Source organism: Lactuca sativa, chromosome 9, assembly GCF_002870075.4.
Source record: "Lactuca sativa cultivar Salinas chromosome 9, Lsat_Salinas_v11, whole genome shotgun sequence".
NCBI lineage: Eukaryota > Viridiplantae > Streptophyta > Magnoliopsida > Asterales > Asteraceae > Lactuca > Lactuca sativa.
In genome coordinates, this window is record NC_056631.2 from 186,312,748 (window position 1) to 186,328,597 (window position 15,850).

Sequence of the window (15,850 nt, forward strand, 5' to 3'; positions counted from 1 at the left end):
CACTCCATGAAATTGTATCACGAGTGATTAGTGAGACGATAACATCTTATATTCTTGAAACCGAGATGTGTGAGTTGTATCTTGCGAATCGGTTGCACATTGATAATATGTAAACGCACTAGTAACTTGGTGTTATAAAACATATTGTTGTGTGTGATTTGGTTAGTGATTGCAAGCGAGCATTGTATCAAAGTTTATCCATTCCTTTTATTCAAAGTAGAATAAAAGCGATATCTTTGGGCCCCTCGATGGTTTAGTGATGACAAACGTAAATGCTCGGCCGGGCTAGGCCTAATTTGATTTGTTCAATTAGTTTGTCATCATAAATCAGAAATCGAGAAGTAGTACAAAGAGAATGATTTGAAATCATATCTCATATGATATCTAGAATGGAGGAATATATGATCCCTTATCTAAGGACACGCGTATTTGATATGATCAGAGTTGACAGCGGCTTTGGAAAGCTACGATTGCAGATCGGGATCCGAAGTCATACGCAGAATAGTTATTAGACTTATCCAAGTGGGAGACTGTTGGATTAGTGTCTAAGTCCATAACTATTTTGGTATGTACTTGACCCGATGGCGCATGGTCCTTTTGGGTTGCCTTCACCAAAGCAACTTGATTGGAGAAATAAATAAAGAGAGAGAAAGGTTATTATGATTTATTAATATGTTATAAGAATAATATATTAAAGGAGAAATCATATTTGTTTAATTAATATTGGTCAATAACTAATTAAGAATTAATTTTGTGATCAAGTGTAATTAATTAAACTAGAGGGGCTGAATTGTAATTATGTGATAGTTGCAAAATAGGGCAATGGTTATCCTTGTTAAAGGATGGACGAATTCAAGGATAAGGATATCCTTAAAATCGTCCAAGGTCCATGAGATAGGGGTTTTCTAAGACTTATCTTATGGTTACTTGGTGGGCAAGTAACTAGATAAGGATAAGGACTGAAACCCTAATCCCAACCCTATATAAAGACTCCTAAGGCTCATGAATTCGTCTAACCCTTCCCAAGAGGTCCTAAGGACGAATTCTTATACCTCTCCTCTCTCATTTATACCTTCTCCATTTGCTCTTGGTGTTTGTAAGCCATTAGAGGAGTGACAGTTGTGACTCTTGTTGGATTAATGTCTAAGTCCATAACTATATTTGGTAAGACTTGACCCGACCCGGCATGGTCCATTTGGGTTGCATACCATCATGCACTTGAATGAGAGAAATAAGACACTTATGGTTATTAATATATTATAAGTTCTAGTATATTAATGATAAGAATAATAAGATTATTTAATTAGTATTGATCAAGAATTAATCTAGGATTAATTAAGTGATCAAAAGAAGACTAATTAAATATATGGGTTGATTGTGTAAATCATCCATACTTGTATAGTGGGCTAATGCTCCATGGATAATCAAGTTGGGCTAAAACCCATAGGATGGTCCATGGATGCTCCATGGTGTATTTGTACCCATGGATCCAAGGAAATGGAAAGTCATGACAATTAGGGTTTGCCCTAATTGTAACACTATATAAGCATCATATTATTCACCAAAATCGGCACTAGTGAGTGTACTAGAAGGGCTAGCCGATTTCATGAAGTGTGGGTTTTCTCTCAAGTCATTCCATGTGTTTTGATGATTGTGATTCCATTTGAGGTGTCACACTTGGGGCACTAAGCACTCAAGCTTCATGAAGACTTACTACACCAAAAAGGTATGTATTCTATCCTACTATATCCATTGTTTTATATGCTAGATTAGGATAATACCTTGGAAGTTCTTATTTGCATGTATAATAGAGAAAACATAGATCCAAGGTATTTAGGGTTGCATGTACACTTAGGAGTGTTAGAATGCTCAAAACCCAACAGTGGTATCAGAGCCTAGGCTTGTTTTCTTGTTATACCTGCAATAGAAGCTGAAAAAACGAATCTAGTGCTGTCTGGCCATCAGACTCGGCGAGTCCATCAGGAGACTCGACGAGTCCATGCCTTAAAAATGATGAATTCGATCCAACTCGCCGAGTTTGTTCATGCACTCGACGAGTTGGACCCCCAGACAGCATATTTTCGAGTTTTTTGGCTAGAAATGGACTAGGAACATTACCCTAAGTTGTTTTTGAACTTATAAACTTGTTTTTGATGTGGTAATGTTCATGCTAATCCATTTTCAAAGATAATTGTCAATAGATTCATGTTTTGTATTAGTTTAAGGTTTAGACTAATTACATGAAAAAGTTTGATTTGAATTATCTTGTTCTTATGAGTTGCTTAGATTAATAGAAATGTTGAGTGAAATAGTTGTTTTCAATCCATTTTAATCTAAGAGTTGAGTATAAAATGTGTTTGTGTAACTTGTCCTCAAGTTACATGAAGAGTCACATTAAAGACTCATAAAACTCATAATAGTTGGCAATGGTTACAAAATGAAGAGTCTTGTGTCATTGAATAACTTTTTATGACTCCATAACTTGTCCTCAAGTTATGGAAGTTCAAGAGTCACTTCATTAAAGAAAAATATATAACCATAATTAAATCCATAAGTTATAAAATAAAGGAAAAGTTAGTTCTTTTATTAGTTTAAAGTCTTCCATAACTTGTCCTCAAGTTATGGAACTTGAAGAGTTTTTGGATTAAAACTACTTTAAACACATAAGTTATGGAATTAATTAGTTTTGAATAGTTTCAAAACTTGCCCTCAAGTTTTGGAATTTGAAAAGTTTTCAAGTATGAATACTTTAATTCCAAGTTAGCCCTTAGAATTTTAAAAGTTAAAATTCAACCCTTATACTTTATAATATTATAAGTTAATAATATATATATGTATAAGAGTAAAGTCAGTCTTACCGCTAGTACGCCTCATTCACGAAGCTGGTCTATAAGGTGGGTATAAGGTTGTTGCCTATAAAATGGCAACTTAATGGGTGTCCACTCTCACCCACCGCTTGCTTGACTGGTGGAGGGTCGTTAGCCGAACGGGTTTGACAGGACTAGAATTCTCCCTTCATTAAAAGTATTAATGAAAAATACTAAGTAACTAAACTCTTAATAATACCCAATCTTAGTTACTTAGGAAAAATGTGAATAAGGTGCTAACCCATGAAATTACACTTTACACTTTGTCTAAGTCGTTAGTGGAGCGTGTGTGGTTAACCGGCACACTAACTTGGACTTAACAAGGTAGGTAAAGGGTGACTTAATATTTATCATAGCATCGATGGAGCGTGTGTGGTTAACCGGCACATCGATTGAGGGGTAATTTATTAAGGGTACCAAGTGATTTGCATGGTTACTTCACACCTTGTTTTGTGATCCTCGGCATCCCAGTCACAAAACCTGAAGGGCACACTCGAGATTGAAACATGCCATTGAACAGTTCAATGAATCTCAAAGATCTAGGAGTTTCAAAACCAATTAAAACCTAATAATACATTTCGTTTATCTTGGTGGAAATTGGTGAATCGTCATTCACCTACCTTCAAATATTTTATCGCTTGGATTACGGCATACCTCTTCTAAGTTATAAAATAGTTTGTTGGGTCCTAGCCTTAATATTTCATATTGGGTGTCATATTAAGGACTTAAGATCAACTATCTTGAATATCTCCCAAAAGATGTCTGTAATAGACACCTATGGTCTTCCCAAATCTCTTGAAACAAGCTTTCCTAAATGAAGATGATGTCCCATGGATATCATACTTCTTTCTCCTCCTCCAATTATTCTCCCTAACCCACAAGTTCTTGAAAAGTTTAAGGTCACTCAAGCCCTATTGGCAAGGCAAGGTCTAGGTGTGAGCACATCTTGGAGATGTAGTCACATATTGACAAGCCGGGAGAGTTGGGTGTCAAAGTCTTGAGAAAGTTGGTGGTTCAATCACTTTCTAAGTCACATAGTGAGTTCCTTTGGGACACCTATGAAACAGACTATGACAAGACCCTTAATGATCTTTGCTAAGATCAACTTCCTAAAACCTTATGGACATTGACAATGATGACATTGGATATCTAATAAAGCATTCTCTTCCCGATGGAAAGGGATCGGCCATAGTCAACTCGGTTGACCAAATGGTAAAGAGAAAAGCTAAGTCTGTGATAGTCCTGTGTACCATTATCAAAGGGCCCATATGTTTGTATTGCCAAAGAAAGGGGCATTGGTTGCGAAGCTGCCAAATTTACCTAAGGATGTTAAAGTCAATAAGTTTGACTCTACTTCAGGTAAAGTCCACTATCTAACTCTGTTAAGTTTCTATTCTGAGATTCTTGATACATGATGTGACTGGGTCACATGGTGATGTCTTAAGAATCAAAGAAAAAGTGAAGAAACTTAAAGAAAGAATATGCTGAATCTGATGGCGTAGATGGATTTCTATCGCATAGTTTGAAGATCGGATTCTTGAGCTACTTCTTAGAAATTATGAGATATTGCTTAAGGAATAGATAAAAACAAGTTTTTCATATGGATTGTAAGGATAAGTTTTTCCGCAAAGTTTTAAAATAAAAGGAAAATTTTTGATTTTATTTATTTTAAAATATCCTTACAATGGCATTTGAGGAAAAATTGTTGCTTATATAATTCCATTAAGAGCAAGAGTGGAAATATGAAATTGATTCTTTCATTTGTGGTAATGTCTAAATTTACCAAATAAGGAAAGATTCTCATCATCCAAGGTTCAATTGGACCGGAACTTGGAATCATGCAAGTTGTATAGCATGATGGATGAGAATTTTCAAGTTTTGGAAAATTAAGACTAATTACTTGTTCACATGGATGTGTGAGTCAAGTAAAGGACTTAGGGATCGAGTACACATTCTTGTGCACTGATTAAGTCGACCACAAAAGATCGATAAGAAGAATCAATTTAGGCAGAAGGATAAAAGTTTCTCAAATCTGAAAAGATGGGAGAGTACTTTAGTATCAGCTTTTGTGATCATCTTAATGATTAAGAAACCATAGCACAATTAGTTCTCTAAGGAAATCTTAGTGCATTCTTATGACTAAGAAGAGGGATCTTGAATTGTTGAAGTGGTTAAATCAAGAAGATGAGTCATACTTCGTTCCAATACAAGTCTTAGAGTCATACTCCAAGATTGTAACTTGAGTGACATGTCTCAAAGAAGGTTTAAAACACTTGTCAAATGTAAAAGTAAAAGTTTTCTACTCTTGTACATTTGAAATTGGTAAGTTGTGATGTTTTGGATAAAACAAAGACCAACTTAGGCCAATTGTGTGAAGTGTTTGTCTTGATTAGAATCCACACTATCTCTTGGATATTTGACAAGGGAGTCTTATATGTCAAGAGGACAGTGGGAGTCTTAAAGGTCTTGAAAGTCTCAAGAAATAATCAAGAATAAAACCTGAAGTTCTTCGCTAGCACACGACTTGAGGTTTATAATCTATCGTGTTGACATATCTGTGCCCATTCCAGTTAAAGTTGGCTTTGCATATGAGTTCTTAGAGTTCTCAATTTGTTGCACAACAACTTGGAAGCAATGGCAGGCCCTTGAGCTGCCAGGTGGCAAGAAGTTAAGATTGAGTTCAATCCATATGAGTTTGGATTTGTCATTATCCTTGTCTTGTGACTATGGTTTTGACAATTCACATGGATAAGAACACATACGCCATTAAATCTAAGTGTCATAAGGTTTCTCTCTGATTCATGAAAATGATGGTGAGGAAACACTTTCACTAAGTAGATTTTAGCTAGATAGCAATTGTGATATTTGCATTCTCAAAGTCGTTAGTGGAGCGCGTGTGGTTAACCGGCACACTAATATGGACTTGTGAGAAGTGGCAAAAAGGTCTAACCATTATGATTACGGCATACCTCTTCATAATTGTTTAGACACACAAGTGTGCTATCTAAGGAAAGGTGTATGATTTTGATAAAGTTTTATCAAAACAATCTAGTATCAGAAATCTGAACTTTGGTAAGAAAGTCAATGAAGTATTGATTTCTAGAAGTCCAGCTGATTTCTGAGTACATGTCAAAGCTAGTGGGAGCATAAGTGTTATGCTAATAATCATCATGTTAGTGGGAGCATGATAATTAAGATAAGTATTGCAAGCTAGCAATGTTAATTATAGAAAACAAAAGTTTCAATTAGGAAAAAGTTGTTTTGCTATAATTAAGGGAGAGGAAATTATGCTTCATCTCAAATCTATAAGCTTAGATCGTGAGGTTTTAATCATTTAGTCAAGGATATATATGAATTTCATGTTGGAATGGCTCAACATAAGGAAATTCCGTATATGGGTCCATTATTTGCGTTCTAAAATTCGATTATGATTACGGCATCCCTTTTCATAATCTGAATTATGAGAACTTGGCAAATTGAAATGGAAATATTATAGCAAAAGACTAGTTTAGTCTTTATGTGAGACATCATGAATCGTGTCCCATATGCTTCGGATATAGGACCGATTACATGTGCTATAATCATTCGTTCTAAAATTTTCCAAATGCCTGGGGCATTAAGAAGGGAAAAGGTTTAGAACTGGATATGACTAAAAGGATTAAACAATTGTCGAGGACAATCTAAGGTTTACCAAAGATTGGTTGCTCAAGGACAGTTGGAAGTATAGTGATAATTCTGGAAGGACCATATTGACATAATCTGTAAGGAGGCAACTCTTGTTCAGAAGTGATAGTCAAAATGGAATCTGGAAATGTTTCAAAGTTAGAATTTTCAATCTGTTTAAGATTAAGAAACTTAATGCAAGAAGGAAGTTTCCAAGGAGCTGATCTCTTTTGGAATACTCTGTAGTGATTGTTGTCAAGTCTTTCTGACTTTGTGCATAATCATTACAAGAGGATCAATGCATATAAGTTTAGAATCTAACAGATTTCAGTAAATGGCATGAATTTGGAATTCTTGCATTTGCAGTAAGGATTTGGGAGTGTGAAAAGAGAATCATTGAAGTAATGTTCAATTGATCTAGTTCACAAAGTAAAGACCATAGACAAACATAGTATGCATACTTGGTGTATGGCATGACTAGTGTTTATAAAAAAAAAAACATAGTGTACATGCTTGGAGCATGGGACAACTATTGTTTTAAATTCAAGAATAGAGTTGATAGCTGAAACAGTATACAATGAATAATGTGTAATCCTATGGTGATAAATAAAAGGTGTTTTATTTATATTCATAAGTTCTGAGACCATATTGGATTCTATTATTATTGTGTTTCACTTTGCATGTTTTGACTTCCCGAATAAACTGGGTTATTCTTCCGGAATGACTAAGTTATTCAAACCATCCACAGTCGGTCATATGTTGGAAGTAGATATGAATTAAGACTGTCATGATGGGTTGTAGAGGTCTAAGGTGTTGGACAAGGCTACAACAATCATGAGTGCTCATAAGTTCTGAGTATTGGATTCAACCCGCGCTCATTGGAATCACTTCATGGATTTTATCACGAGTGATCATGAGACGATAATATCTTATATTCTTCAAACCTAGAGATATGAGTTGTTACTATGAGTTGATAGTACATTGATTGCACGAAACCGCATTTGGTAACTCTGTGCTATAAAACGTGCCTTTGTGTGTGATTCAACAAGTAGTAGAACAAGCCATATGAGTCGAAGTTTATCCGTTCCTTTTACCTTCGGGATAAAAGCGATATCTGTGGGCCCCTCGATGATTTGATGATGACAAATGGAAGTGCTCGGCCGGGCCAGGACTGATTTGATTTGTTCAATTAGTCAGTCGTCATAAATCGGAAATCGGGAAACAACAAATGGACAGAGAGAATGATTATAATCCATGTCTCAGTCCATATGATATCTAGAATGGAGGAATATATGATCCCTTATCTAATGGACAAGTCACTGACAAAGGTCAGAGTTCATCGACAAGGTCAGAGTTCGACAGAAGCTTTTGAGAGCTACGATTGCCGGTTGGTTCCTGAAGTCATACGCAATAATAGTTTTAGACTTATCCAAGTGGGAGACTGTTGGATTAATGTCTAAGTCCATAACTATATTTGGTAAGACTTGACCCGACCCGGCATGGTCCATTTGGGTTGCATACCATCATGCACTTGAATGAGAGAAATAAGACACTTATGGTTATTAATATATTATAAGTGCTAGTATATTAATGATAAGAATAATAAGATTATTTAATTAGTATTGATCAAGAATTAATCTAGGATTAATTAAGTGATCAAAAGAAGACTAATTAAATATATGGGTTGATTGTGTAAATCATCCATACTTGTATAGTGGGCTAATGCTCCATGGATAATCAAGTTGGGCTAAAACCCATAGGATGGTCCATGGATGCTCCATGGTGTATTTGTACCCATGGATCCAAGGAAATGGAAAGTCATGACAATTAGGGTTTGCCCTAATTGTAACACTATATAAGCATCATATTATTCACCAAAATCGGCACTAGTGAGTGTACTAGAAGGGCTAGCCGATTTCATGAAGTGTGGGTTTTCTCTCAAGTCATTCCATGTGTTTTGATGATTGTGATTCCATTTGAGGTGTCACACTTGGGGCACTAAGCACTCAAGCTTCATGAAGACTTACTACACCAAAAAGGTATGTATTCTATCCTACTATATCCATTGTTTTATATGCTAGATTAGGATAATACCTTGGAAGTTCTTATTTGCATGTATAATAGAGAAAACATAGATCCAAGGTATTTAGGGTTGCATGTACACTTAGGAGTGTTAGAATGCTCAAAACCCAACAACTCTAAGCCTTCCAAAGTCAATTCAAGGAGGAATTAGGATTGTTATTACTACATAACAATCAAGGTAATATCATAAACCCATTTAGTTAATATCGATTTCTATATGCTAGAATTAGGGTTTATAGTCTTGGATTCAAAGCATGTACAATAGAGAAACCTAGATCCAAGCATTAGGGTTTGTATGAGCACATAGGATGTCTTATGACCAAAATCCATCAATAACACCACATACTTTCATACAACTTTGTTGATCCTCGTTCCATCGATTTTTTACCAAAACAGTAAGAATCAAAGCAGAGAATAAGAAGTAAAGATGGGCTGGAGTGTTGGATTTTAGGGATTGGGGAAGTAGATGACAACCGGTGAAGAAATCTATATTTTTTTATTAAAATATCAAAAGAATGGATAGATCGATACAATGCTTACCATGAAATCGAGATAGAGAGTGAGGATTACATGTTTTCGAGGAGAGGAAAAGAGGGAGGAAGAGATGGTGCGTTGGTTGTGGTGTGGTAATACATTCATGTAGATTTTTATTGGTGGAAACAATGCCTTAGAGTTTCTGAACAACGATGTAATGTCATCGAGGTTGACGGCGGTGACCAGGGAACAGCGTCCCCAGCTCCCCTCTATATCGATTATTGGAATTCGTAAAACCGAAGTATCTCCTACTGCAAAGCATTAACATCGAGAGTGCGATTTAGGGCAACAAATGGAGGAGCAGACACTTGGCAGAAGGTAAGCGAAGCGATGGTTCTATCATCGGACAACGAAGCAGTGAAGGGTCGAACAAAAAGCCATTGTGCCAAAGAAGTTTGGGATGAGGAAGTTACCTAGAAAGATTTAAATGAGCAGGTGTAGATCGAAAATTTGAAGACAGAGAATAGATTGACTTGCAGCAATGAAAAAAGCAGTGATTAACGCGTGTATGACACCAATCTTATTTTTAATGGTTGTATCAAACTTTAGGTTTTTGTGAAAGGAGATTATTGGAGGAGAAAGGCGGTGGTTTCATACTGGATCCAAGAAGTGAGAGCAAAATCTTTAAGGGCCTTTTCTGCCAACAGACACAAAGTACTATGGTAGAACTCAGAACTACAACACAAAAAATTTAAACTTTTGTGGCCAATTTCTAAAGACCATAAAATTTACTACTCCTAACAGTTATATATATATATATATATATATATATATATATATATATATATATATATAAAGAGAGAGAGAGAGAGAGAGAGAGAGGTTCATATTGGAATGAATAATTATTGTGTGCATGTATGAATCAATGTGGTCCAATAATTTAAAAAATATAGATATAGATAAAATTGTACACTTAACTATTAATTAATTTTGATAATTAATTAATTAAATAAATAATCCCTTTTATTTAGGCAAGTTTGTTTAATGATTTAAAACCCTACATATTGTTTCATGCCCCAAAAGACGTCGACATTCTTCGTCTTCTTCCCTTTCCACCATCAACTGCCTTCCTCCTTCCTCCTTGCCCCCACTGCCACTTCTTCATCCTTATTGTTACTGCTTCTATTCTTGAACGATTTGGGGACAAATGAAGATAACGATTCAAAATAGAAGGATTAAAAGGTTTTTATTCAACAGAAGCTCCAAAAAGTTGAAAAACGATAACAGAAAAAAGGCTCTATTTGGTTTTGATTACTGGTTTTAATGGCTTTAATTGAATACTCAATGAGAATTTTCCATATCTTGAACTACCAGTTTGATCTATTTTTTCTTTTCTAAAATAAGTAAATTTCATCGACTGATGATTGTTTATTGTTTGACTTTATTGTTTGTTTAGCAATAAAATATTAATCAACTGGTTTCATTTGATTTTATAGTTTTATTCTTATCAAAGTTACATAGAAATGTTCAATACCTACAACGTTCTATCACATTGGTTTTATTTGTATTTATTACTAAATCATAATTATTTAATATCTACTATATTCTATCATAATTTATATTAGTGTTATTTGTTTCTAACCATATGGTATGCATTCTTTGAAAATTATTATAATTTGTTTTATTAGACTACTTGTGAAACTTATATGTTATATGGGCCGGGTAAAACAAAATATATATATATATATATATATATATATATATATATATATATATATATATATATATATATATATATATATATATATATAAAAAGTTATAAACAAAAATTTATTTAAATTTAAAATTTTAATTTCAAATGAAACATATAAAATACAATATATAAGTACTAATATTGCAATTTATTGACTATTTTTAATTAAAATAATTTTAGTTGATATATAGATTTGATTCGTTAATTAAGAAAATATAAAAAATAAGAAAATGATAAATAAATAAAGACATTTATTTAAAAATACAATGACTTTATTTTGAAAAGTTAATGGAAGAAAAACCTTTGTTTATTAGAGTTAAAAAGTTAATCAATAGCTTTTTATGTTGACAAATATCGATTCGAATAATTATTGAGGTTCAATAAATATCCAAAAAAAAAAACGTGGGGAATTATATATTTTTTTATTTGCTAAAAAAAAAGTAAAAGACATTTAAACGGCCACCTTTTGCCGAAGTTATTTTCCTATCTATAACAATTAACACACACCACAAGCCACTGTGTCAATTGTCAAACACATACTTGTGTGTCAGAAGAAATGGGAAGGGCGCCCTGCTGTTCAAAGGTGGGTTTACGTAGAGGAGCATGGTCGATTGAAGAAGATACACTCCTCACGGATTACATTAACACCAATGGTGAAGGTCGATGGCGTTCCATGCCTTCTAAAGCTGGTATGTATATAGTCTTTCTTACTCGATCCATTTTATACATGATCCAGATCTAGTAGTTTCTTGAATTCGTTTTACCAGTTGAAAACTAATCCATGCAAACGTCGAAAAAGTTATGGTACAAGAAGCAAGAATTAATTTGAATCTAGGATCTTCAACTATTAATCTGCCAAATGGCATGATGGATTGGCAAACTGCTCGAGTGACTAATGTTTGTTACGTTGTGATGGATTCAGGATTACTTCGATGCGGAAAAAGTTGCAGGCTGAGATGGGTGAATTACCTCCGGCCAGGTATCAAGCGAGGAAACTTCACCGCCGATGAGAGCGACATCATCATCCGACTTCATTCTATCCACGGCACCCGATGGTCTTTCATAGCCACCGAACTTGCAGGTCGAACCGACAATGAGGTTAAGAACTACTGGAACTCCAATCTTAAACGGAAATTAGCTATCGACAGCGGCAACAATGATGTCGACGACTCCAAAAAGAAGAAAAAGAAAACGACTAAGAAAAAAACGAATCAGAAGTCAAGGAAAGTCAAAATCTTGGAGAAAGTAGAAGAAACTGTTCCTCAGCATGCATCGTCTTCTTGGCCATTACCTTCACCGTCAGAGTCGTTATCATTGACATTGAGAGAGAACAACAGTTATTATGACGGGGTGATGAACAGTGAATCACCGAGTTCAAGAGATGCTGATTTACTTTCGATGGACATGGATTGGAGGGACTGGGTGCCATGGATGGAAATGGAAGGTGAAGCAAGAACGGATGGTGACGATGATCTGGATATACGATTGGCCGATGGCTTTGATACGCTAATGTCCAAAGAAGAAGAAAGCAATATGCTAGAGAAACTATATGATGAGTACTTGCTCTTGCTCGAAAATGAAGACCAAGTCTAATCATGTACTCTAGTTTTTTATTCTTGTATTATTTTTAAAAAATAGACTTGTTTGTTTGTAAACAGATCTGTTACTCACTTCCCAACTGTTGAGATACATACCTTATCTGCCTCCAATTCTATCCTTTGTTTCCATAGTTATCTTGCTTGCTTATCCTATCTATAGACCCGATGTATGCTATTAGTTAATCAATGAAAAGTATTATCATTCTCAAATTTGCCATGGTATCGATTAAAAAAGGTTTCCACAACCCTAAACTAACCTAGCCGCCGCTTTTAAGATGACCCGAGGTGGTGGTGAAGCCAGCCGATCCCACCGCAAGAAAAGTACCAATCTTTTAGTGACTACATAAAATCTTGTCAGTCACCAAATTTTGGTGATGTTGAAAATTTATTGAACAATGGACGTTCACTCACGGGTCACTAAAAGTATAATGAAATTAAAAAATATTTTTTTTTAAACGTCATGCAAGCATTAGCAACTAAAATTAATTGTCATCATAGGTACAATAAACAAAAATAATGGTCATTATATTGAAACATTAGTTACCAAAAATAATGGTCACTTAGTATACTTAGTATTCTTTATTATTAGAACATTAGGTTATATTAGTTACCAAAAATAATGGTCACTTAGTATTCTTTATTATTAGAACATTAGGTTATAACTTGCCGAAACTATAGTTGATAAATTAAAATTATGTATATCATATAAACATGGTAATTATAATTTATTTGTATAAAAGTAGTCAATTTAATTACGGATCAATTCTACTAAATTAAATAATATATTTATATATACATATATATATATATATATATATATATATATATATATATATATATATATATATATATATATATATTTAATTCAATGTGTACGTTTAAAACCAATTCTGTTAAATTAAGTAAAAAAATATTTTTAAGAAGTCAATTTACTTACGGATCAGTTCTATTAAAATAACATGGTCTCCATTCTCCATGCATGACCCCTCATGACGAGTATGTAATTTTCGTAAATGGCGTACAAGTCCCGTGTCTTTTAGTCTATGTTAAATCACCCATGTAGTTTCAATTTATTCATTAATAGATATTAGGATTGGAAGTAAAATAAAGCACAACATGCAAACATTATTAAAAATGCATATTGGACATTTAATCACTTTGACCAACTTTCGGCCTTCCGAAATCTCTCTTCCTAATAAAGACCTCTCTAAGGTGCACATGTCCCTCTAATAACCCATAACAATCCACGTGTCATTTCCTCTTCTTTTCTCATAAACTAATTCCCGCCCAAAGCATTATTAACGGAAGTCTAAGTCAAAAGTTAATACATTCAAATTCAAATACAATCAAACTCAATTTCAAATTCCATTCAAATCAAATATGATACTATAAAACGAAAATTTTTGTTTGTTATCAATCTTTGACCGCCCAATCCACACAATCTCCTACTAATCAGCAAATCTGTTTCCTTATTAAACCTCCATTAAAATCCATTTAAGTATATCATACATCATATCACATAAAATCAGCAAAGACTTTTTAATACCTTTACCTTTTTCCAAATATATATGCATCATAATAGGAATTAAATCAAATTAAATCAATTAAAATATTAACTTTGAAACGGAAGACTATAAGTGTTAACTTCAAAACCTTTTGAATTCGTTTCTAACATTTGTCTATTCGCTTTTGCTAATTCAAAGAATTATAAAACACTACAATTCTGGTAAAGCATCCCCAAGAAACACTACAGTTCCTTTCTGTATACATTTCTTTCACATATAAACAATGCAATTTTGTTATTATAATTCTTATTCTTATTTTGATTATATATCTATATTCTTCTCTTTCTGTTGCTTTGTGTATATTTTATCTTATAGACAAAATCATCATTTTTCTGATGCTTACACACATAGTGAATCACTTGTCATATTAATCACCATAACAGAAACGGAAGACTATAAGTGTTAATCTGTTGTGCTTTGAATTTTGTAGTGGCAAAATGATGAAAGTGCATTGCTATAGATTGTAAATAAGTATGGATATTTGTAATGTACGAAAATTTCTTTGTTATATAAATTGTAAAAAACTACTTCGAATCTTTTAATGAGAAAAAGGTTTACAACATTATTTACCCTTTATTTATAATGTTGGACAATTTTACCCTTTACATATTATTTGGAAATTATATCTTTCAATTTTTGTTAATTAAGAATAGTTTTTTATGCTATTGTTTCTTCACATAACCTAGGAGTGCACATAAACCTTTTTTCAGATTTTGTTTAGTACATTGCTTTAGATTGTTAAAAGTGTGGATATTTCTAATGTTGGACAACTTTACCCTTTATATGAATAAAGGTACTTCGAACTTGTTATAGATATAAATTTTAAAAAACTATTTCGAATCATTTAATAAGAATAATGTTTTCAACATTGTTTACCATTATTTTTCAATGTTGGACAACATATGCAAACCGAAGTTGAATGAAAATAATAACAACATATAGGATTATATTTGTTGTGTTCATCATGTCTTTTATTTTACATATATTTTTCATCAAATTTAAATGAAACCTTTTATTTATTTATTCTGCAGTTATATAAATACAATAAACTATTAAACAACTCAGTCATGCTCGGTGGTTCCTCTAATGAATTATTCCTTCTATTAGTTTGTGGCTTAACCTATGAGAACAAAGTATTTAAAACCAAATAAATTAACAATATATACTATAATATAGCATCATTACACTCAATGATTGCAGCCAACAAAACATCCTACATAGGGAAATTTAGAGCCCCCAAATCGTATTTACATAAAGACAAACAAAATTATAGTATTGTAGTAAATAATCAAAAAAAAACTTAACAGTCTAACAAGATAATCATGTATTGTAGTAAATAAATAAAAATCAATCTTTTTTACAACAATGGATTACCTAAAATAATATTTGACATGAATAATCACATAAAATATCGCATCTTAAGTATCAAAATTTGAACTTTTGTGTACTGAAAAGACATCCAACTCCAAAAAAAAATCATTGTATTTGTTACTTTTTTTTCTTAATAAACTATTTTAGTTTGAAAGCACAATCTTAGGTGTAATTATTTTAGTATAATATTAAATTTATGATTAACAACCATTGTCAAAATATGTCATAGGATTTATCTCAAAAACTAAATAACTAAACAAACTGAATTAACAAGAAGTTTATGAATCAAACAATGAACTCAAAGTATCTCATATGTAGCCTTGTATCAAGCAGAATTTGATTTGCTACTGATATGGGCATATTTAGTTATAAAATTAATGCATTATTTTAATACTTTATGTTGATTTTATCTCATTGAATGAACAAAAGGTACTTAATTAGTTTATAATTTCATTTTTCAGCAACAATTACATGCCC

General features: G+C 33.1%; 1 protein-coding gene across 1 annotated transcript; it reads left to right on the plus strand.

Annotated features, from left to right (window-relative positions):
* The first annotated feature begins 11,351 nt into the window (after window positions 1-11,351).
* LOC111889751 (transcription factor MYB111) lies at window positions 11,352-12,604 on the plus strand. The gene is made up of 2 exons (XM_023885907.3): window positions 11,352-11,528; window positions 11,762-12,604. The coding sequence occupies exons 1-2, from the start codon at window positions 11,396-11,398 to the stop codon at window positions 12,430-12,432; spliced, it is 804 nt and encodes a 267-aa protein (XP_023741675.1). The 5' UTR covers window positions 11,352-11,395; the 3' UTR covers window positions 12,433-12,604.
* Window positions 12,605-15,850: the final 3,246 nt, after the last annotated feature.